General features: G+C 43.9%; 1 protein-coding gene across 2 annotated transcripts; it reads right to left on the reverse strand.

The window, feature by feature from the left end:
- Positions 1 to 91: 91 nt before the first annotated feature.
- TRIM37 (tripartite motif containing 37) lies at positions 92 to 19879 on the reverse strand. 2 transcript variants are annotated; one of them, XM_015646513.2, is made up of 24 exons: positions 19758 to 19879; positions 18423 to 18463; positions 17757 to 17873; positions 17391 to 17478; positions 16442 to 16564; positions 15189 to 15312; positions 14400 to 14467; positions 13798 to 13922; positions 13068 to 13118; positions 12728 to 12809; positions 11286 to 11362; positions 10724 to 10903; positions 10083 to 10197; positions 9748 to 9960; positions 9224 to 9360; positions 8436 to 8533; positions 7264 to 7464; positions 5332 to 5643; positions 4607 to 4735; positions 3949 to 4132; positions 3131 to 3249; positions 1565 to 1717; positions 949 to 1027; positions 92 to 667 (listed from the first exon to the last, which is right to left on the reverse strand). In XM_015646513.2, exons 1-24 carry the CDS (start codon positions 19824 to 19826, stop codon positions 664 to 666), a joined length of 2889 nt encoding a protein of 962 aa, XP_015501999.2. In that variant the 5' UTR covers positions 19827 to 19879; the 3' UTR covers positions 92 to 663. The 2 variants fall into 2 exon arrangements, with proteins under 2 accessions (XP_015501999.2, XP_033374752.1); XM_033518861.1 differs by lacking the exons at positions 92 to 667; positions 949 to 1027; positions 3949 to 4132 and having other exon boundaries at positions 1569 to 1717.
- Positions 19880 to 20990: the final 1111 nt, after the last annotated feature.

Below are 20990 nucleotides of genomic sequence, written 5' to 3' on the forward strand. Positions count from 1 at the left end.
TCAGGAAAAAGTCCCTCCCTGCACAGCCTGGTGTTGCAGCAAGTGGAGCTGACTCCACCGTTTTACTTATCCACACACAAAACACCTAAAATTCAGATTTCAACATTCATTTTATTAACAAAGTGCAAACAGTTTTAAACTAGGAGTTGTAGAGCACATTCACACGGACGCAGGCACACGGGGACAACACCAGGCAGGGACTGACAGGGCTCATGCTTTGTCACTAACCAGGCATCAGCTCTCAGAGGAGCTTCACAAGGACTTTAGCAGCTCAAAATGCAACGAACGAAGAGTTTGGCAATGGGTGTGGTTGGTCCACGTCACCAACTGGGGAAAACAATTGGAGTGGTGGCTGTTTCCCCCAGCTCTGGAGCCACCCCAGCATTCCAAAGGACAGTCACACACTCGTGCTCATTCCAGCGGCACAGCAGGACAGGACTCGGCACCTTCCCCACACCTCCTCAGAGCAGCTGAGGCTGTGGAGCAGCAGTGCCACCCCTGCACTGTGCCCGGGGGCAGGGCTGAGACAATGGCAGAAGAACCACGCTGGCCCGAGCAGAGAGGGCACACAGCCACGGGCAGCAGCCTCAGGCTCAGCTCCAGGGAATGCACACACCTCTCCCAGGGATGCAGCCGTGGGTCTTCAGGCCTCGAGCCCGTGCTCTACCTGCTCCAAACAAAGTCAAGTTTGCACTGAAAACTCCCCTGCTGGAGCAGTTTTAAAGCTTCAAACAAACACAATCTTACAAGATAAAATTTTATGCCAGCTATTTCAACACAGTCAGTTCTGGAATCATTCAGAGCTCAGCCCTCCCTCCCTCTTTCCCAGACTGCCTCACAGGCACAGGGAGCTTAGGATCCTGGCACAGGATGAGCAGTGGCTCCAGGGCTGCAGCTCCTGGAGCAGCACAGGGAAGGTGCAGCCCCAAGGAGACCTTTCCCAGTTACCTGGTGCTGTCATCTCCAGGGACAAAGCTGAGATCATCAGCACTGGTCTGATCCCCGTCTGGTAACACCGAGGAGTGCTCTGAGGGTGAAAACAACACCAGCAAAGCACAGTCACCCTCACACAGTGAGCATGCAGGGAATGCTCCCTCCCCTCCCTTCACTCAGGCCAGAACTTCACCCCCCTGCCCCGGCCTCACAGCTTTGATCCATTGGATTGGAAGGGAAAGCTTAACCTGAGGACTTTCTGAAGCTCCACTGAAGTGCTGGAAGCACATTCCTGCCAATTAAGATGCAAATCCATGTCTAAGGCAGTGGTTACCTCCCTGGAATTAGCCTACTTACAGTGCCAGTCCTGGCACACAGGGAGTTCCAATTGGGAACTGGAGCTCTGGGTTTTCCAGCCCTTCCCAGAAGACTCACCTAAACTGACTTCTCAAGGCTAGCAGGAGTTTCCCTCTCCTGTTTTGAGCTATTTTAATTGGGATCCCAGGAGAAGAGTTCCAAATCTTACTGGCACTTGGAGCTTTAACACCTCCACAGCCCCCCCAGGGATCTGTATCCGAGGAGCTCTGGGAAGACTGGGAATGTTTGGGAAGAGGGGCTCCATCAGCTCTACCTTCACTGGAGGGCTGGACAGAGAAGGCCTGGTTGAACACCTCTGAGGGAGAGGTGGCATCTTCCTGCTCCTCATTTTCCGTGTCACATTCAATGTCACTGTCACTGCTCATCCCTGGCAGGAGGTGAAGGACGTGCTTCTGACACACCCCAGCTGCAAGAGAAACCAGAGACAGCCAGGGCAAAATGATGGCAGTGGGATCTGCACAGCTGAAATGTCTGACTTTGTCCATGGGAGAGTTCCTGCCAGCTCCTGGGACCTGCTATCAGGAGAACAGAGGGAAGGAACACTTTCCAAGCACTCAGGGGTCTGACAGAGCACTGGGCACCAGCCCTCAACACAGCTGGGTTTGTCCTGTGTGTCACCAACTGAGCTGCTCAGTCTATTCTACAGCTGGGACAGGAAATAAAAGTTGCTTTTCTGGGAGCTAAAAGGCAGTACAACCCGTGGGGCAGGTGAACCTACCAGGCAGCAATAGAGGATTTAAGTCTCGCAAGACTCCAAAGCAGAACCAGAGCTGCTGGTGACTCCGGGTGATGACCTTGGGTGTGCACTGGGCAGCAAGAACTCTCCATGGACAACACAAAGTCTGCTTGGCTCTGCTTTTTAAAGGCTGATACTCATTGCTAAGAAAAAGCAAAGTGAGGGGCCAATTCTACTGCAGTTTTTCCTCTGAAGGGAAAAAAAATTGTAATATTTGCTTCCTGGGGTTTTTAACAATGAAGTATTTCAGTTTCTAAAGCGTTTTCCTATTGGGCTCCCTGCTCTGAGAGCAGAACTGCAGGAGCACATCACGATCACGCTGCAGTGACTAAGAGCAGAAATTCAGTTTTGTCACTGAGAGACCTTCTGTAAATGCCAACTCCCACACAATATTGCACACTGCAGCTCGAGATGGATGCTGGCACCTTAATATAGGCTTTGCGCTACAATCCAGTCATTGAAATTCAAATTAGTGCAGGGGTGGAAGGCAGGAGAGTTTTAGCAAGATAAGAAAAACTCTATGTGGACTTTCATGAGGGAAAAAAAAAAGCAGTGTTATTTTTTTCCAGCATGGAAAGGATGCAGGAAGGGAGGGGGAAAACTTTCCTTTAAATCTCTAAGGAAACTGGATTATGCACCACAACACCCAGCACGAAGGAAGGGCTGGAGAGGTTCTTGTGTGGCTGTGCAGAAAGTTACCCTGGGGGGCTATCCCTGAAGGCAGCAGAATTACCAGCCAAGGTCACTGGCTACTATTTTAATTAGATATGAAATTCTTCTCAAGGCCACTCCACAGAACAGCAGAGCAAAGTCCTGGAGCTGTCTCAAGGCACAAAAAGCAGCTGCTTGTCCAGAGAGCGACGGCCCCACGTCCTGCCCCGATCCTGCCCCGACAGCAGCCACACAGAGATTTTCTGTCCTCACTCAGATTTATTCTCCAGCAGCCACCTTACAGCAAAGTTCAACAGCCATGGAAGCAGCTTTTAGGGGTGGTTTTCTCTCCTTCTTCCCTGCTCCAGAGGCGGAGCAGCAGCACCTGGAGCGTGGCCACGCTGCACCTGCCCCCCACAAGATCCAATTTACCTTCCTCTGGTCCTGCAGAGGCACCTTCAGAGCCCATCCCCTGCAGCTCCCCGGGCTCAGAGCTGCTCTCCAGACCACCACACTGGGCTCCTTCCGTCCGACATCCCTTGGAGTTTGAACTTGGGAAAGAATTTAGGAGAAATACAAAACCCCACGTTAAAAATTCAACCTTAACTCGGTTGTGGAAACAAAGCCTTCTAGTACCACATCGAGTTTTACTCCTTGTTTAAGTCTCCTGCATTCCCACTTAAACTTCCAGCTTTTTTTAACATTTTAATATTTCTAAATCAATCAAAAAACCTTGAAAAGTTTCAGTATTTTCCAAAAAAAGGTGACGCTACTTATTTAGAAAAAAAACCCTGAAAACTCCATTGCCCTTTGTTTAGGTGGCCAACAGAGAACTATCATGAAACAGCTGAAAAATTGAGCTAGAGTGAAAAACATCACCTTAAATGAGGAAATCAAAAGTGATTACATTTCAGTTAGAAGGTATTTTTGCATATTCAGTTTGAGGGTATTTGTATTGAACAGTAGGAAGGCAGACCTGGGCTGCCTTTCAATTCCAAGTGTCAGACTCCAGCCAGAGCTGATCACAATAAGAGAAAAATGGAAAAAAAAATAAATAAATAAAAAGGACAACTTGTAGCCTAGTTATAAACTCAAAATTTGCTGTCCAGAGGGAACAGCAGCAACCAAGTAAACTTCAAAGTAATTTCTCTTTCACGCTATAAGCACCTGGTTTTAGGAGATTGTGGGGTTTTTGTAGATCAAGGGAAGGTGGGGGAAAGAGATAAGAGGAAAAATGAAGAAACCCTTACCCCAGAGCACCAACTTTTCTGTTCTTCTCTACAACAGCCAAGCCATTCAAGCCAGAAGCTCCCACCTCAGAGTCTGATCCCTCACAGGGTCTCTCCTCCTGCTTTGGCAACGCCTCAGCAGCCCCAGGGCCGGCCAGGGCCCGAGCGTGGGGCCGAGCACTCAGCTTGGAGCTCCCCAGGCCTCCTGAGCAGGGAGAGCACAAGTGAGATCCATGGGATCCTCCCCTCCTTCTCTGAATGTTGGAGAGGACCAAAACACCAATTTCTGTGTCAGGGGTTTCCTTGTGCTTGCACTACAGGAAGGGCATTGTGCAACTTGGGAGCAGCACTACCAAAAAATTCTTACTGGAGTTTCCTCAAGTTCCCTCTAAGCCAAATCGCAACTTAAAGCTGGCTCAGTGCTGTTTAATCCTGAATTTTTACTGTCAAGCTCACTCCTGATGTATTTGCTGAGAACACAACACATGTATTCATGTTCTGCTCAGGGAACGTGAGGTGCTGCCTCCCAGCTCAGCTACCAGAGGTACAGTAACACTCATTGGCTCAGAGAAAGGATCCATGCAGATTTAAGGGAAACTCCAGCTGCCAAATGAAGGACTCACTGAAAAGCTTTTGCACGAGAGATGCCAATTCCATCCCCCCCCAGGTGCCCAGGTACCCTCAGCAGAGTGGCTGTCCCCCTTCAGGCGCAGGTTCCCGTCCGCGCCGTCCATGGCTCTCCTCAGGGACAGGCTCCCGGCAGCTCCCGAGCGCAGGGGCTTGGCTGAGGCACTTTTCTTACTGGCAGCTGCAGGAAAGTGTAAAAATGTGACAAGTGTTCAGTCAAAGCACTGCTGCACACTGGCTTTATGCTTGTTGTGAGTGAAGCTCCACATTATTCTCATTGTTCATTAACTCCAAGTTCTGTACAAAATCTTTCCAAACCTTCCTGTCAGAGGCCTGGGCTGCACAGGTCATGTTCACTTCCTTACACTGAAACCTCCTCCAGAAAGCTTCACACACATTCCTTCAGCCAGCATGAGATTTTAAATGAGACAAACACAAATTCTGGCTTACTTGCATTTCAGATTCCAGCAAGTCTGGACTGCTGGAATTTGTTCCCTGCAACAGGCTCGAGTTCCCAGATGGGCCCGGTGCAGAGCAGCCCAGGGAGTGACCAGCCTGACACTGGGTTAAACCTCAGGACATTGGCACTGCATCAGGTTTGGCAGTGCCTGTGGAGTTTTTGTTTTACAGAGAAGGGCTGAAATCAGTTTCAGCAACTCAAAGGCAGGGCAGGTTTACATTTCTGACCTCCCAGCTGAACCCAAGCATGAGGAACTGCCTGGGGACATGAACCACCTGTAAAAGGGTGATTAAATCCCCCCTTCTCCATGCACTTACAATTCCTTATATAACAACTGGTGACTGAAGACTTGGTCAGCAGCTCCATCCCTATTTCCTGCAGTTTGCTGCAGCTGTCAGTGCCACAGGCAGCCAGGGCCCCCTGCTCGATGGAGAAGAAGCTGGGCTGTCCCTCCCCTGAGCCAGCATTGCTGCTCCTCACTTCAGACAGCTGGTTCTTCACATCAGACATTTTGCTCCGAACTTCTGCCATCTGGGTTTTGAGTCTTTTCAGCATCTTCAGGTCTGGGGGCACCCTCCACATGGCCTGGTGCCTCCGCTGGTCTCGATCCTTCAGGGAATAGGATGAAGCTTTGCCAAAGGAAAAGGCAGAGAACACAGCAGGTAAGGAAAACCATTCTCAACTAAATATGGATACATAAGGATTGTACCTTTTGTCCTGCTGTAAAAGTGAGGGACACACATTCTGTCCCAGCACAGCACCCCACTGAGGCTGCAGGCACTGCCAAGCTGCTGGGACTGCGGGATTTTGCTCCCAGTCATGGAAAAAGGTCCCCAGTCCTGCTCACTGGGAAAAGCCAGGCTCCCAGTACTGCTGCAGGAATCCTGGTGACACCTGAGCTACCACCTTGCCAGCCAGGCTGACAGCTCATGTCAAACCTGCTTTTATAAAACTTGGTGACTTTGTGTAGAAGATTCTCAGACCACCAGAGAACACAAAAGGAATCTGCAGCTGGAGAAGGAATTCCCTTAAGTACCTCACAGCAGAAGACCAGGTTGAGCAGCCAATACCTGAATAAGCCTGTGTTGCTCAGCTGGAATTAGATCAACCTGGATCTCTCTGAGGTGTTATAAATTCTGTGTTTCTCTGCAAATTCAACTGTTCCAAACTGTAAAGTCAAGTGGCTCTTAGAAACCTTCACATCAGGAGATGAGGTCTGGCAAACTCCAAATGGAACAGCAGCTTTGTCTTCACTGACCAAGTTCAATTTGACTGGGAACAGTCAAATCCCAAGGGAAGCTCCAAGAACAGGTGATTTTGGCTGTGTGTTCAGTAGCTAAAGATTCACACAGCCCAGCACAACAGGAGAGCTTCACCCTGCTTGAGTGGCACAGCACAAAGTGCAGTGCCCTCTCCTCAGCTCCTTTTGTCCAGGCCTTTTTCCAAAAGCAAAACAGAACTGGGACTCACAGTTTGTCTCCTGTTCCTTTTTTTTTTTTTTTTTTTACTTCTAGAAGTGACTTCCATTTTTGGAAATATGGATTAGATTCACTGAAAATTCATGGCTGTTTATGTAACTCCATTTAAAAAGCTAATGACAAAGGAACAAAGAGTTTGACCCAGCTTTTAAATTCAATGCCACCAATGGCACTGCCACAGCAAACCCAAGCATCACTTGTAGCACAGGGACATTTATATTTCTCCTTCTGTTCTAGAAAGTCACCAAATGGTTGTTGGCCAGCAGCTCAAATAAGTGTCAATCATAACAAAATTCAATCAAACCTCAGTAATAAATTTAATTTCTCACTACCAGAGGAACAAGCAACCTCCATGAAGAGCCAGGGGTGCCAAAGCTGCTGCTGCTGCACATGCAGTTAATTGGTATTTTCGGGTCAAGGGTCCCAACTGAACCACAAACACTCCTCAGTTATTCAAATACCATCATTATTTTTGGCTCCTGACATTTTGATCCATTTTTTTTTTCCCTCCCTTTCCCAGTCCTTACAAGCACTCATATTTTTTTAGCTCTAATGGCCTTCAAATTCCAGGATTTGTTTTTTTGGTTTGCACCATGCTGCAAGTACTCCCAGCCACTCCAGCTGTGTGCAGGGAGCAGTGGAGCTGCTGCCCCAGCACAGAATTGTGTGTTGTGTTGGTTTCCAGTGCCAGCCCCTCCAGAAAAGGGGCTTTTCAGTCATCCCCCTGAATTTCTGGGTGGAATGAAACCATCAGACACATGGTGTACTTACCTCTGCTCTGCAGAAGAGAGGGAGGAGGACGTGGCTGAAGGCCCCAGAGGTTTTCCATGCCATTTCTGTCTTTTAGGTCCAACAAGTGGATTAAAATGAGGGGATCTATATCCAGCAAACTGCTGCTGGCTGTGGAGCCCAGGGTGCTGGCTCCCCGCCGCGAGGCTCTCCCACTGGCACTGCTGTAGCTGTGGCTGGTACCTGAGCAGGAGAGACACAAAGGTGGGAGTGTGGGACACAGGGATGCTTAATCCCCTGGGGAAAACAAAAAGAGTTATACAAGTAGATTAGGAATGAACTGATCCCATGAAAATTAAGGAGACAAAGGTATTTTGTGGATTTTTGGATGCTGAAAGTAATCAGATGTGCTTCTGATTAAAGAGTAAGATAAAATCAGCTGGAAAGGGGAAAGAGCTTCACTTCATACCTTTTATAAAAAAATCTCTTGATAAACAGATTTGTTAACAAAACAATACAAAGATCAGAGTTACTCTAAAGGAGTAAGGAGACAAACATGTCCCTCCCTGAACTCCAGACTTTGAAACAGGGAATTCTGTCTTTCAAGAACCAACAGACTTGTACAGCAGCACAAATACCACTTCTGGTATTTTTGTCCTAAATAAATATACTTAGATTCCATAATATATCTCTATGTTCCATATAGGTATTTCTTTCAGAATCTTGTGGCTAATTTGGGCTGTGATATCTCCAGGCTGCAAAAAACCCCCCAACACCTTACTGTCTTGCATTTAAATGTATTGTGAGCATGCTTTACTTCATTCCCTCCACATTCTTTGGGTTTTGAAGTGCACTAGACCCCAAAGTGAATGTGTTACCCACTCAGAGGTCACACTGATATCAGTAAAAATTCCTTGTTGGTCTCCTATTGATTGGAACACAAGGAATTTCAGAGGCACAAAGCTGCCCTCCAAACTTTGACATCATTTTTAAACCAGCACATTTGGATGATTCCCCCTCTTTTTTTTTTTTTTTATTGAACCAATGAAGTGTTTCTGCTACACTGCAATAATCAGTACAAACCACATGATGCAGCAGTTCCCAAAATAGAACTGCCTGCAGAACACGCAGCTTGGCATTGCTTCCAAGAGGAGCAGGGGAAGGAATCCAGCAGAGTTTTGCTTTTATTGGAATTCTGGTGTTGTTTTTCATACCTGATGCTCCAGGAGTAGCAGCAGCTGCTGCATCCTCCATCAGATCTCCATCTTCCAGCTCCATAGTACTGCTGTATTCCACATCATTCTCTCCAGACCTTCAGGGATGATCAGGGTGGGAAAAGGAGAATACAACTGTTAGCTTTCCTGAGGTCTTGTTAAATGTTGTGGCACAAACCTCAAAACACAGCATAAAGTGCTGTAAATTGTATTTCCTGCATTCTAACCTACTCAAACTGAACAAAGTGTGGTAATTAAATTACTGTCTCGTTAACCAAGAGGCCAAAAGTGCCATATGTATCTAGACTGCAAAATGTGATGCTGCAAACTCCTGTGTTTTTAAGTGTAGCAGCACATTCTCACGTTTTAATTAAGATTTCAGGATTTGACATCAGCTCTGCTCAGTCTTGAATTTCCTAATTTAGGTACCTGTCCTCATCATCACTCTCCTACTACTACAACACTTCCCAGGAGCAGACCTCTACTCTGTTACAGCGCTGAGACAGATTCCTTAATAGTGTTTTGGGAAAGAACCTTCACAGATTATCACTTGTCAAAGACAGAATGCAGCACTAACGTAAATAAAGAGATCAGAAAGACACTAATTAGCTGACCAAAAATTCAATGTTTAGCACTAACTCCATGAGTTCGTGTTGTTCCCAGTATAGGAACCACCTCTCAAATCACACTGGAATCCCACACACCCCAGCAAATTACTCAGTTTCCACTGGAATTAGGGTGATTACCCTGGGTACAGGATGATCTGAAAGGCATTTTTAGTTACTTACATAGTTTCTTCATCAATGTCATTTTCTTCAGTGTTACTGGTTGCTGTTGAACTTGCTGAAGAGCTGCTGCCATCGAGGTGGTTCACCTCATCTTCTCCAGCAAGATCAATATCCAGGTCACCATCTGAGAGCTCGTGCTGCAGGAAAAACAGGAGGTTTTTGATATAGAAACATTCAGTAGCACCTTGATGCATCCCCAAAAGCTATGAACAGACACCCTCTGTCCCCAGTGTCACTATCACACTGCAGTGAGGAGGCTTTCAAAGCACATTAAAGGCTGGGAACAAACACAAGTCATATTTTTCAGCTGCAACTTGGAGACTTTTTGTGGTGGAATCTTTTAGCTCAGTTCTGGAACATCTCTCTGGAGTCGTCTCTCACTCACAGCTCTCAAGTGTGTCATCCCCTATTTCCATAGCAAGGATAATAAACCTCATTTACAATTCTCAAGTTCCCCTGTTTCTATTGCTGCCTTATCAAAGAAAGTTACACATAAACAGAGGCAGGAAACAGAGAATTCCTACATTAAAGTCTTCCTGCTGGGTCTTCTCTTCCTCCTCCTCCTTGTTCTCCCGTGCTAATCCTGGAGCAGTGAAATTCTCAAGCAGTGCTTCGATGCTTTGTCCAGGTTTCTTTGCTCTTGTCTCTGAGCCCTCATCATTCTGGGGACTGAGGTGAGTGTCTGGAGGGGAAACCCCTCGGGATTTCTGAGTCCTGGACAGTTCAATCGCGAGCCTCTAAAAGATGACAAAAATAACAGACAAGACAACAATGGAGCAGCAGCACCAAACCAAGCACCTTTGTTGATTTGCAGATACACTCTAACAGGTAATTTTACATTCACAAACATCCCACTTACTTCTTTCAGGTTATTTATCTGCTGGATGTAACTTGTCTGAGCAGCTTCCAGTTGAGCAATGTACCAGTGCTGATCCCGGCACTTCTGGAAGAAGGTTGGTGAGCGCACTTGGAACCTTCAAAGGAATGTTTGAAAAGAAGCTTTTTGAGGGAGTTTATTTGGTTTAAGGTTTGTTGTTAAATGTCCCTCCCCTTCATCCAAAAAGCCCTGAAGAAAAACCTTAAAATCTGAAATCCAGTGGCGAAATAAACTTAACAGCCAACAGGTCCTTGTGGACTCGGGTGTTCTGAACACCCTGACTGGCCACAGTGAGCTCTGTAGGGTGGACTCATGGTTCCCAAAGTTCTCCAATGCTCACTACAACTGTTTTTAAAGATGGGAAGAAAGCACCTTTTTCCTTTGATTCTGGTAGCTACAGGTCTCTAACCCTTCTTAATGCCAGGAGCAGCCACTCCTCAAAGAATCATAGACTGAAAATATTCCACAACTCCCTTTGGCACATCTCCTCCTTTAAAGCTGCTGAGGGTGAAACCCATTTAGAACAAAACACCTCACCAATATTTTAAATTCAACTGGTTAATTATTCCTATTTCAGCAGTAGATTTGTGATGATCCTTGGAAAGGAGAGCAGGAAGCCCCACCTGAGGATGACGGTGTCGTTCTGCCGGTTCAGGTAGCCCTCGTTGGCCAGCAGGTCCAGGCGGAAGAATCGGTTGTACCCCCAACACTCCCCAACTTCAAAATCAGAGGCAAATTCCCGGATGATGTTTTTGGTGGGATCATTGGTGGACTGGTGAACCATTTCTACACGGTATTCATACCTGGCCAGGGAAAAGTCACAGGGATTTGGACCAAAAGATGTCAGAATTTCTGAATGGGTCAGGTTTATGAGCTGCACTTCCCCACCCAAGTGAATGGCTGAGCCAGGCTTAAAATTTTACTGAACACTTAAACAAATAGTGAAAAATTAAAGAGAGCAGGAATAGGGAGTAGAGTGAACTCCAGGGCTGAACTACCACAAAGACAGCTACCACAGCTTCCTTTTTATCTCAAGAAAGCCACTGAGTAGCAACTTTAAAATATTATCTCTGTACCTGATTCAAAGCTCAATGGACAACAAAAATCTCACCATTCTTTTTCAAAGGGCTTTGAATTGCTTGATAGAAAAACCCCAACATCTGTTCTTACTGCAGCTTTGCTTACTTGGATGTCTCTGGCAATCCAGCAGACAGCTCCAGGAACACTGACAGGTAGTAGCCCCGAACTACTCCATTTCCATCCTTGAAATAAAATTGAGAAATTGATTAAAAATAGAAAGGGAAAAAAAACAGGAAAATTTTAAAAAACCAAAACCATTTGATACAGAAGACTTAGAAAAGTTTAGAAAACAGCTTCAATCAACATTGGATTTGCAGAAGGAATCTACTTTGGATGTTACAGTTGTGATTTTTAGTCTGCAGTGACCTCCTACTGTAACATGAATCAACAAGAAGCACATTCACAGTGTAGTATTGGTATCTCAGATATAAATCTCAAGACAAAGCTTTAATTACTCTATTAACACTTTAGGTATTTGATTAAGTGGAAGTCTGAACAGCCAAACACTGTATCAGAAAAACATTATTTTAGGTTAAACATTAGTTCTGAAATATTTTACATACAGTCACATTTCAAAGCTACTTAATTTTTGAGAAAAGAGTAATAATTTGTTCAGAAAAAAAAATCCCATGCAACATGAAAAGTTAGGGCAGTTAACTGAGAAACAATATTAGAGTCACCAGAAGTCAAAAAAAAATACAGCAAAACCTCCATCACACTCACCTGAATCAAGGATGAAGAATGGCTCAACTTGAATCCTCCAGCTTGAAGAAACATTTCAACTTACCATTGAAAAAATAAATTTTAATGCCTTCTGAAAGCACAGCTCAGGTAGCTAACCCTGAATTTACAATACCCTGGAAACATCCACATAGTTCCATTTCTGCACTGCAATAAAATACAGCTCTGGGCACCCATGGGCTTAACTTATGGAGCCTATTCTCCAAGGATGCCACAAAAATCACTAAGACAGAGCTGGTGCTCCACCATCAAACTCCTCCTTCTCACACAGCTGCAGGAGCAGCACTGACCAGAGCAGGGAATGTGGAAAAGATCCCAGCTTGGGGGTCAACATTCCAACATGGACAAAGCCTCAGAAACTGGAATATTCAGCCCACTCAAGGGACATAGCAAAATACTCATTTTAATGTCCTGTTTGAGAGCTGGATGTAGAGTCAACAACAAAAGCTTGGTCCTCCTCCCACCTTCCCCAGTATGACTCAAACAGAGTAAATCACTCTGTATCTCAGTTCTGTAAGGAACATATGCAAAAATCCCTGAGACATTAAAATATCCATCAAAGTTTCTCTGCCATATTAGTAGGACCCATCTTTAATTGCTTTTAAATTAACCAAACCATACTGAGCACGTTCTCACTGGAGATCTGGAGGCAGAGGGAATTCTCCAATGATTGGTGATCAACTCATTATAACGTTCTTTTCCTACAGCTTTTCATATACAGCATGAGGCACACTGATGATTCCTCACTTGAAAGCCTGGGAATGAGCTGAGATGGGATAACAGCTCCACTTGAAGACATAACTCACCGGGTAAACTTTTAATCTCCAGCACAGTCCTGACACCTGCAGGGGAGGGCTGTACACAGGATCTGCTCGCTGGCGCAAGGTGCTGGTGAGAGAGGAAGAAAATATTTGGTCCTGGGACAAAGCAAAACTCTCATGGAACCATGAGCTGCACAGAGAATTGTCTTTATAATGGAAAATAATTGTTCACCCAGTAAATAAGAGATTTTTAATGGAATTCCCATAGTTTAGTCCACATCTCAGTTTTCTGTAGAGATTGTTCTGTATTTTAAATAACACTTCTCATGTACAGAAGGAACAGAAGGATGGTGCCAATATTCACAGTAATTTAAGATATTCTTACCTGAAGTTTTCCAAGACAAATGTAGTTGAGTCATAGGCTGGAACCAATTCACTGTGGGGGAAAAGAATAAATACATTACACTTGATTAACATGCCATTAAAAACCCCAACTTTTGCAATCTGTAGAAGAATTTTAGATGATTTAGGTCACTGGAGCCACTGAAATTGACCAGGACTACACTGGGTTACTCCAGTATAATTCCATTTATAAGCCTCCTTAGGAGGCAATACCTTGGTGCCATTGATAAACAAACATTTAGAGTTAAAGCAGGACACAGCCAAACCAATTTTTGCTGAGGAATTCTTGAGACTTCTCTGACTTTCTATTTTTTGGAGACATTTTTTCAGCACAGGCTCTCTCAGAACCCAGCACCAACAGCATTCTCCTGATGAAGAATTGTGCTATGAAGTGATTTTGGCTGTATATTCTGAATTAAGGTGACCTGCAGAGGCATCTCATGAGAGCCTGGCAATTATATACTGAATGACCCAATAATAAGAGATAAAAGGACAAATCAGTAAACTATGTGTAAAAGAGAAGAAAAAACTGTGAGCTGGAACCCACTGTCCTGACTCCCCAGCAGGGACTACAAAATAAGCCCTGCTGGGACAGAAAAGCCTACTTGCAGCACAGGTTACTACAAGGAGTAAGTTAAGAGAAAACTCTCCTCTCAGGTACTTTATACATGTTTTTAAACATTGAACAAACAGAACAGAAATGCAATACTCACCTTGTGAAGTCTGGGGGGACAGGAGTGGTGACAAACGAGGCCATGGGCTTCCGATGGACCTGCTGGAACATCATCAGGATCTCTGAACTTTTGGATATCAGCTCACTCTTGCTGCAGGACCGTAACTATGTGGGGAAAAAAGAAGGAAAAAAAATCCTTAGCTCAGTAAAAATCAGAGATTTTATCCACTTTTGCTTTTGAACAACAGAACTGCATGTTTGTCACAGCTTCAGAAAGCTTATCCACAATACAATGTCAAAATGGAGCTTGGAGGTGTGGGTTATTTTGTTTTCTGGAATTCCACAATGGAAACTACAACAGCCACTACGTGTTTCCCTTAGATTAAACTAACTTATATAGACCTGGGTCATTTTGTATATTGCCACTAATCCCTGTAGCAATTTTTCAAGCAACACAACACCTTTGAGTACTTCTAGAAGACACATTTATTTTTAAGATGAAATTGTGCAACCTAAGGCTACGTCAATGAAAATATATCCTCCAGAAATATCCATCAATTAATATTTTTAAAATAAAACAGAAAGAAAGATCCCTCCTCAGCTGGCCTATCTACACAACATTTAATCTCTTTTCATAATTACCTGATGTTCTACTTCTTGAAGCAGGGTTTCCAGAAGTTCGGTTTCTTGAGTAAGTGATGTCTTTTGACCTGTTTAAAGAAAAGATGTTAAAATACCCCAAAAACACATACTCACTGTTTCTTAAGAAAGTGTATTTTCTTTTTTTTTTTGTTTCCACTTGGAAGCTGCCCCAGAACATACTAAGGTAAAAGATTTCTAAATGTACCAAGGTTGATTGAGAAAGTATTTGAAAAGCAAGTCTACATTTTTAATTAGAGCTGTACTGAAGAACTTATTTGAGGTTAAGTAACAAAACACTGTGTCCCAGAAATGGCAGGTTTTTTGTTTTGGGGTGCTTTTTTGGACAAGAACAAAGCAGGTTTGACTCTTATCTAGACAAGCCCCTCTCATATTAAAATTACACTAGAAGAAGTAACTATTACACAGATGTATTTTCAAACTTTCCAAATTAGAAAGATGCACTTCTTGACCAACATAAATGATGAAGTAAAAGCACTTTAGTTGAAAGGTGCTAAATAACTTCCAGCTAGATGGGAATTTTCAGGTTTTCCAAGTTATTATATAGGAGTTTTTAACAGAATACAATCAGGTTATGTCAAATTTAAAACTTATCATAGTAAGTACATCATTAACCAAAAGCTTTGCTGCGGGTGGAAGTTTTCTGCTGGCAGTGAACTTGCTTAATGCTACAGTATGGAAGGAGTCAGGCTCCCAGGGAAACAGCGTTCCTCAGTGGATTTACACATTGTTAATAAATTGCTGCTCCTCCTCAGGGAGGCCAGTACCCACCCATCAGAGTGATGAGCTTGTTCTTGAGCTGGGTGTCCAGGCGGGCGATCATCATCTCCACGGCGTTGCGGATCTCCCGCACGCGCTCGTCCTTGGCGCTGCGCACGGCCTCCACGTTCCGCTCCTGCATGGAAAAGAAACAGGGACAAAAACCTTCACACAGCTGCATTTCCCACTCAGCCACACCTTAGCTCCATTCTCTCACATCCCAGAAAGGCTCAAGTGTCCCTAAATCCCCTGAGAGGGAAAATAGCAGCGCTGTTTTTGATGAGCTGAATTCCTGGAGTAGCGGGAATTTCACTGGATCCCTCAGAGTGCCCAAAATTTAACTGGGAAGCTGAGCTGACCACACAGGGATTTGTCATGTGGAGATTCTTTAGTAGCAGACCTTTAAATGCAGCTGCCAGTTTCTCTTCTGCAATTTCAGCACAGAAAAGTTCTTTGTGGTAATAAGAAAAACATGATAAAACCAGAAAAGTTTTGTGGTAATAGATAAAACCAGCATCCTTCTCCCTGGCAGGGGAAGGCCACAAACTGTCAGCATTTTATCACCACACTTGTGTTTATAAAAGTCACATCTGGGCTGGAGAAGAGCAAATCTATCAGTGCATGTGGCAAAAAGCATCTGAACAACGGGCAAAAATCATACAGAAACTCACCCCAAAAATTCCTAATTTTATGTGCACAAAGAGTACACATCATAAATGTAACAGCAAACAAAAGTAATCCTTCCTGGGATACAAGAAACTGCACCAAATTGCTGGACTTCCCACTGAAACTGCCCAAGCTGAACATGTCAATATTTGGATTTTTGACCTGTTTACCCCACAGGGAAGAAAAAGGTGATGCACACACAAATCTCCAACTGGTGAGCTGCTCATCCTGCAGCCTCAAATACATTTACAGTTTATTATCCTAATAAAAGGAAAATAAGCTGCTAGAATAAAGCATTTTTGTACTTTTTTAGCATGACAGAATGCACTTTAAGTGCTGACAAAAATGTATCTTTCCAAGAAGTGTTCAACTCCAGCTTTTAAACAGCACACTCCAAAAGAAAAGTTCCGTTACCTAAATTTATTCTAAACCAGAATTGAGAATATTTTGATCTTTCCTCATTGTATAAAAAGAGTCAAATGAAAAAACAAAAAAGTCTCTCTATGGGATAATCTCACCACCTTCCAACAGGTACTACTTCCACTTCCCACTTTACTTTATCCTTTGCCACTGGAATACTACAGGGAAAACTTTCTTACCACTTCCTGCACCAAACTGATCAATTCCATGAGTCTTCTCCTCAGCTTTCCCACTTCTTCATTTACTTTTGTGACGTGCTGCTCGTAGATTTCTGCCAGTGGTTTAAAAGTATGTCCTCCATGCTGTTCAAAGAGAGAAAGGGGGAGGAGGAGGAGGAGGTGAATAACAGAGCATCTCTTTTCCACTTTATTCCACTCCTATTAAATTCCTGAAAGAGAAGGGAAGAAAGCCTACGAGTGTATCACTCATTCTGGAAAAGTTCCAAAGCAGATTGTATGTAGGAAGTCAGTCTTTCACTTCCCTTTGTAAGAAGTCATGAGTTTGGCTCTCATTCCATCAAAGCTTCCTGTCAGGAGTTATTTGGAGTCTCAAGAGTCCTCCAAAAATAAACTGCTTCATTCATTGTGCAATCTTTTACCAAATCAAATATTGATAGAAGGTTTATTTTTATCATTATTATTAAAACACCTTCCCAAACAAAGGCAGCACACTGTTAACCACTTACATTCCAAACAGCAACAGCTGTTTCTCCTTGAAATACCTGACTGGATGGATAAACATTGACAAATTTAATAGCTTTGGGGATTAGAGGCCAGGATAATTAGACAACAAGTGTTATCCACATTTTCTAAACAAGGCTTCTTCCTTTGCCCACAAAGCTCTCCCCACCACACAGAATTTGTCCAAAACATCATGAAGGTTATAACAAGGAATGTAATTCTGACCTGCTTCTGGCAAAAATTCAATTTCCTTCTCTAATTATGAACAGAAAGTATTGTGTTTCACAAGCAGTGTTACTAAATAATAAATACACCTAAAAAGTGCAATATTTGCATGGCAATCCAACAGCCCCAGCAGTTTCACAGCATTTCTAGTTCTTCAAAACCACTGTCAAACACAAAGTTTGAAGTCCCTCACATCGTGTGCATTCCAGCAAGTCTCTCTTACCATTCCTCCCCAAAGTGCACACTGGTGGCAGATACACTTCTTGCAGGTCCAGCAGAAAACACTGAGCTTCTCATGATGGTTTTCACACCTTAAACCAAAAAATACACATATCACCCACAGAAAATTGCTATGAATTTTCTACAAACTCAGTTTAGCATTTTCACTTGTTTTGCTACACAATCCTGCAACTAAAGCACAAAACATCTTTTTCAAGAATAATTACATACAGTAAAAACCTTTTGTAAGATAAATGCTGCTTTTAGTATTCTCTCCAGAAGCACTTCACAGATACAGAGAGTACATTACTAAAATTAGCTCCTATAATCCAAACCACAGAACACTTGATACAAAGAGCACTCCATTTACTTGTCCTTTTCATTCTCTTCATGCTTTGTGAGGCTGCAGAGCTGAAGTGTGTCCAGCTGCTGTGTGACCTCCTCTGCCCAGCGACAGTTGACAAGCTCTCGGAGCTGCAGGGGAGCTCTGCAAGAAGGATGGCACAGTTAGAGCAGGAATTTGGCTCCAGGAGCTAAAGAAGAAGCCCTGCAGTGAGTTCAGTTCAATTCTACATTACCAGAAGAGTCATAGATAAAAAAGAGCAGAAAGTGGACTAGTTATTCCAAGAGAAAAAAAAAAAATTGAGTCATTTTGATCATTTGGGAAGAGGTGGGAACTGAACACAGAATGGCTGCACAGGCACATCACATGAATTACAGGCATAAAAAATGGACGCTTTCACCATGAAAACTGAAGCTCCTGGGCTGTGACTTTTGAGAGAAGAATATAAAGAGGAATTCCTCAGTTACTCCTATTACACCATCTATGTGCACAGCAGTGCTACGTGGGAAGAACAAAGATCCTGCCTAGACTACATTTGAGAATAAGTATTATACCAGGGCCAATTTTTATAGAAACAGCAGGCAGGTCTCAAAAAAAAAAATCAAGCTTATAAATTTAGTGCAACCTGCACTGAAAAAGAGATTGATCACGACAGGACAATGTACTAAATTCCTGATATTAAAAATACCTTACCTACAATGAGGGCACTGAGCTCTTTGTTCAGTCAGCCAACGCTGTGATGGAAAAAGGAAAAAACCTCTTTAAACAGACTGGAAGGAAAGAACTGCAGGCAAATACATTCTATCATTAATTAGGAGTTACTTATTTTTATTACAGCTTTTCTGTATTTTTTTCCTTTTTAAACAAATTTTCAATTTAATTGTTCAACCACTTAGTCACAGAAGAAGCTGCTATTTGTGTCTTAGTAAGAAGCAACCACTTGTCTTTAGATGTCAGAGATGCTTCAGTTAAAATTATACAGAGAATTCTGAGGTACCAAATATTGCATTAGAAACCACCCACCTGGCAGATTCCCAGAGTCTTAGACTAAAGAACATGTTTCAATAAAGGAAAGAAAAAGACACCACAAGCATCTTCTAATTAGTCTTCAAGGTAATTTATTTCTTCCTCTTGGGTTATTTTTAGACAAATTAAATACCTGAAGTTCAATGATCAAATCCACAAGGACCCTGTGAGTGTTTCTCTTCCAGAAAGCTCCAGGGACAAACAGCTGAGCAAAGAACTTCACCTGCCCACTACAACTCACAAGTGTAAAAGCTCAGCAGTTGATGGGTTTATATTTGTCAGCTCTCTACTACATTTAAAGAGTCTCATGAATAATCTCTCACCACCCAGCAACAATATGTCATCTAAAATCCTTAATATGCAGCACGAATCCTTCACCTACAGCTCTTGTCAGAGCTTCCAGAGCGAAGGATGAATGTCTGTTCCAATTTCTGGAAATACTACGGGAGGTCTGGAAACCTCAGCTGAACCTTTTGCTGCTAAAGCAGCACAAAACAGCATCTGGATTTGGAACTGGAGTATGATACGCTGGGAACCATTGCCTCAACAAAGGAATGAGGATTCAGGTGCTGCCTCAGACTCCCCTGAGAAAGATTTAGCCCCACCTGATCACACCACACCAGCCTGACAAGCATTATAAAACACCTCAGGAGGTGATGCCGTGACCTTCCCAGATGCAAAGTCAGCATTTGATTTCTGTCCCAACTTTTCTCTTCTATACAGGCATCACCAACTCTCAGGAGAAGCTAAAGAAGGGATCATTGTGTGTCTCTTCCTTAAAGCAATTATTCCAGATGGTGCCTATAATTAGCACCACTGAAGGCAACGCACAGCTTGCCTACTTCTTCCTCAGGGGCGTTATAAAAGGTTCTGAAAGGGAAACTAAGGAAGGGAAGGAAAAAAAAGGAATCCTTCGAACTCCAGAAAAAAGAATGTTTTCATAAGCTCAGTCAGTTTTCAGTTCAAACCTCTGAAAGAATAGACTAAAGCAAGCAAACTCACCCGGATACAGCTGAAACAGCAGAGCTTGGAGCAGTGAGGGCACAGGCGGGCATCCCGCAGCTTCTCCATACAAATAAAACATCGGAACACCTCGGCAATGCTCTGCAAAGGGGGATTAGCACTATTGTTAAACATGCTTCAGACACATCAGAGCTGCACTTGTTTTCCAGGCACTGTGCCAGGGTTCAGTCCTGTTCCAAACACACCTCTGAGGGAGATACAACCCGGACATCACAAGTCTCCCCCTCAGCTTCTCCTACGCTGCACCAGGACCCATGTTATATCACTATTCTCTTTCTTCAAGGAATAGTTTCTGTTTGTCTTATCTCTTTTGGAGCAGGCCTTTCTGTAGCCAAGATACTCCTGTGTGTGTTCACAAGGGATTGAGCAGTTGCCAGAAGAAATGGTGTTGTACCTGCAGGGAGTGGACTGCCACTAAATTATTTCTAAATCATGGTAAGTGCACGTATGTGTAAGAGGTGCTGAATTGAAATGGGTATTTTTCTGACTTTTATAAGACTTATATTCTTTTAAGGTCTCCCATTAGCACTAGCTCCACTATTTCCACACTTTCCCCCACCCCATTTAATCAACCTCGAGTGATAAAAACATTCCCCAAACGAGAAAGGTATTTTGAAAGCAGTATTTGCTTTCCATATTGATAATTTTTAACTGATAAGGAAGTTTTACATCCTGTATCATACAGGAGTTATATTTCTCGTTACAACTATGGAACTTCACAAGGTCCTTCGGGTGGAATAAATTTTTTGCCCACAGCATTAAGATTGTGAATCAGCACAAAAGCAAGATATCTTCAATTGATGGATACCACAGTATCTCCCACACATTAACGTCTTCTTTAACGGTTGCAAGCCATTGAAACGCACCATATGCGTTTATGATAACCGCAGACAATTGCAGCCGGTCTTCTACCTTGTTCCCCAGCCTGGCTGTGACACAGCCCCCGGCAGGTGTTTGAGCTGCCGGGTCACAGCCACTTCTGCCCCTTCACAGTGCCAAGGCGAGTTCCGTGTGTGCCAGGTCTCCATCCATCCAATCCCCGGATCCATCCACCTCCGGAACTGGCACCTGCGGCGCTCCGCCAGCTCATTTCCTACCCCCTCCCCACCTGCTGCCTGCCTGCCCACCCGAGCCAAGCCCCGCAGCGCCGCAGGCTGTTCCCAGCGCCAGGGCCGCCACCGTTCGGTACCGCTCGGCCTTTTCCCCGCCCCT

The sequence above is a fragment of the Parus major genome, chromosome 19 (genome assembly GCF_001522545.3).
Source record: "Parus major isolate Abel chromosome 19, Parus_major1.1, whole genome shotgun sequence".
NCBI lineage: Eukaryota > Metazoa > Chordata > Aves > Passeriformes > Paridae > Parus > Parus major.

Excerpts from the sequence above, each read along its gene's own strand:
- TRIM37 (XM_015646513.2), bottom strand. The coding sequence starts at position 19,826 with ATGGAGAAGCTGCGGGATGCCCGCCTGTGCCCTCACTGCTCCAAGCTC. Across the intron at positions 15,313-16,441 it reads TCAGTTTGGTGCAGGAAGTG|GAGCGGAACGTGGAGGCCGT; the intron begins GTAAGAAAGTTT and ends TTTTCCATGCAG. Across the intron at positions 7,465-8,435 it reads TGCTACTCCTGGAGCATCAG|GTACCAGCCACAGCTACAGC; the intron begins GTATGAAAAACA and ends TCTCCTGCTCAG.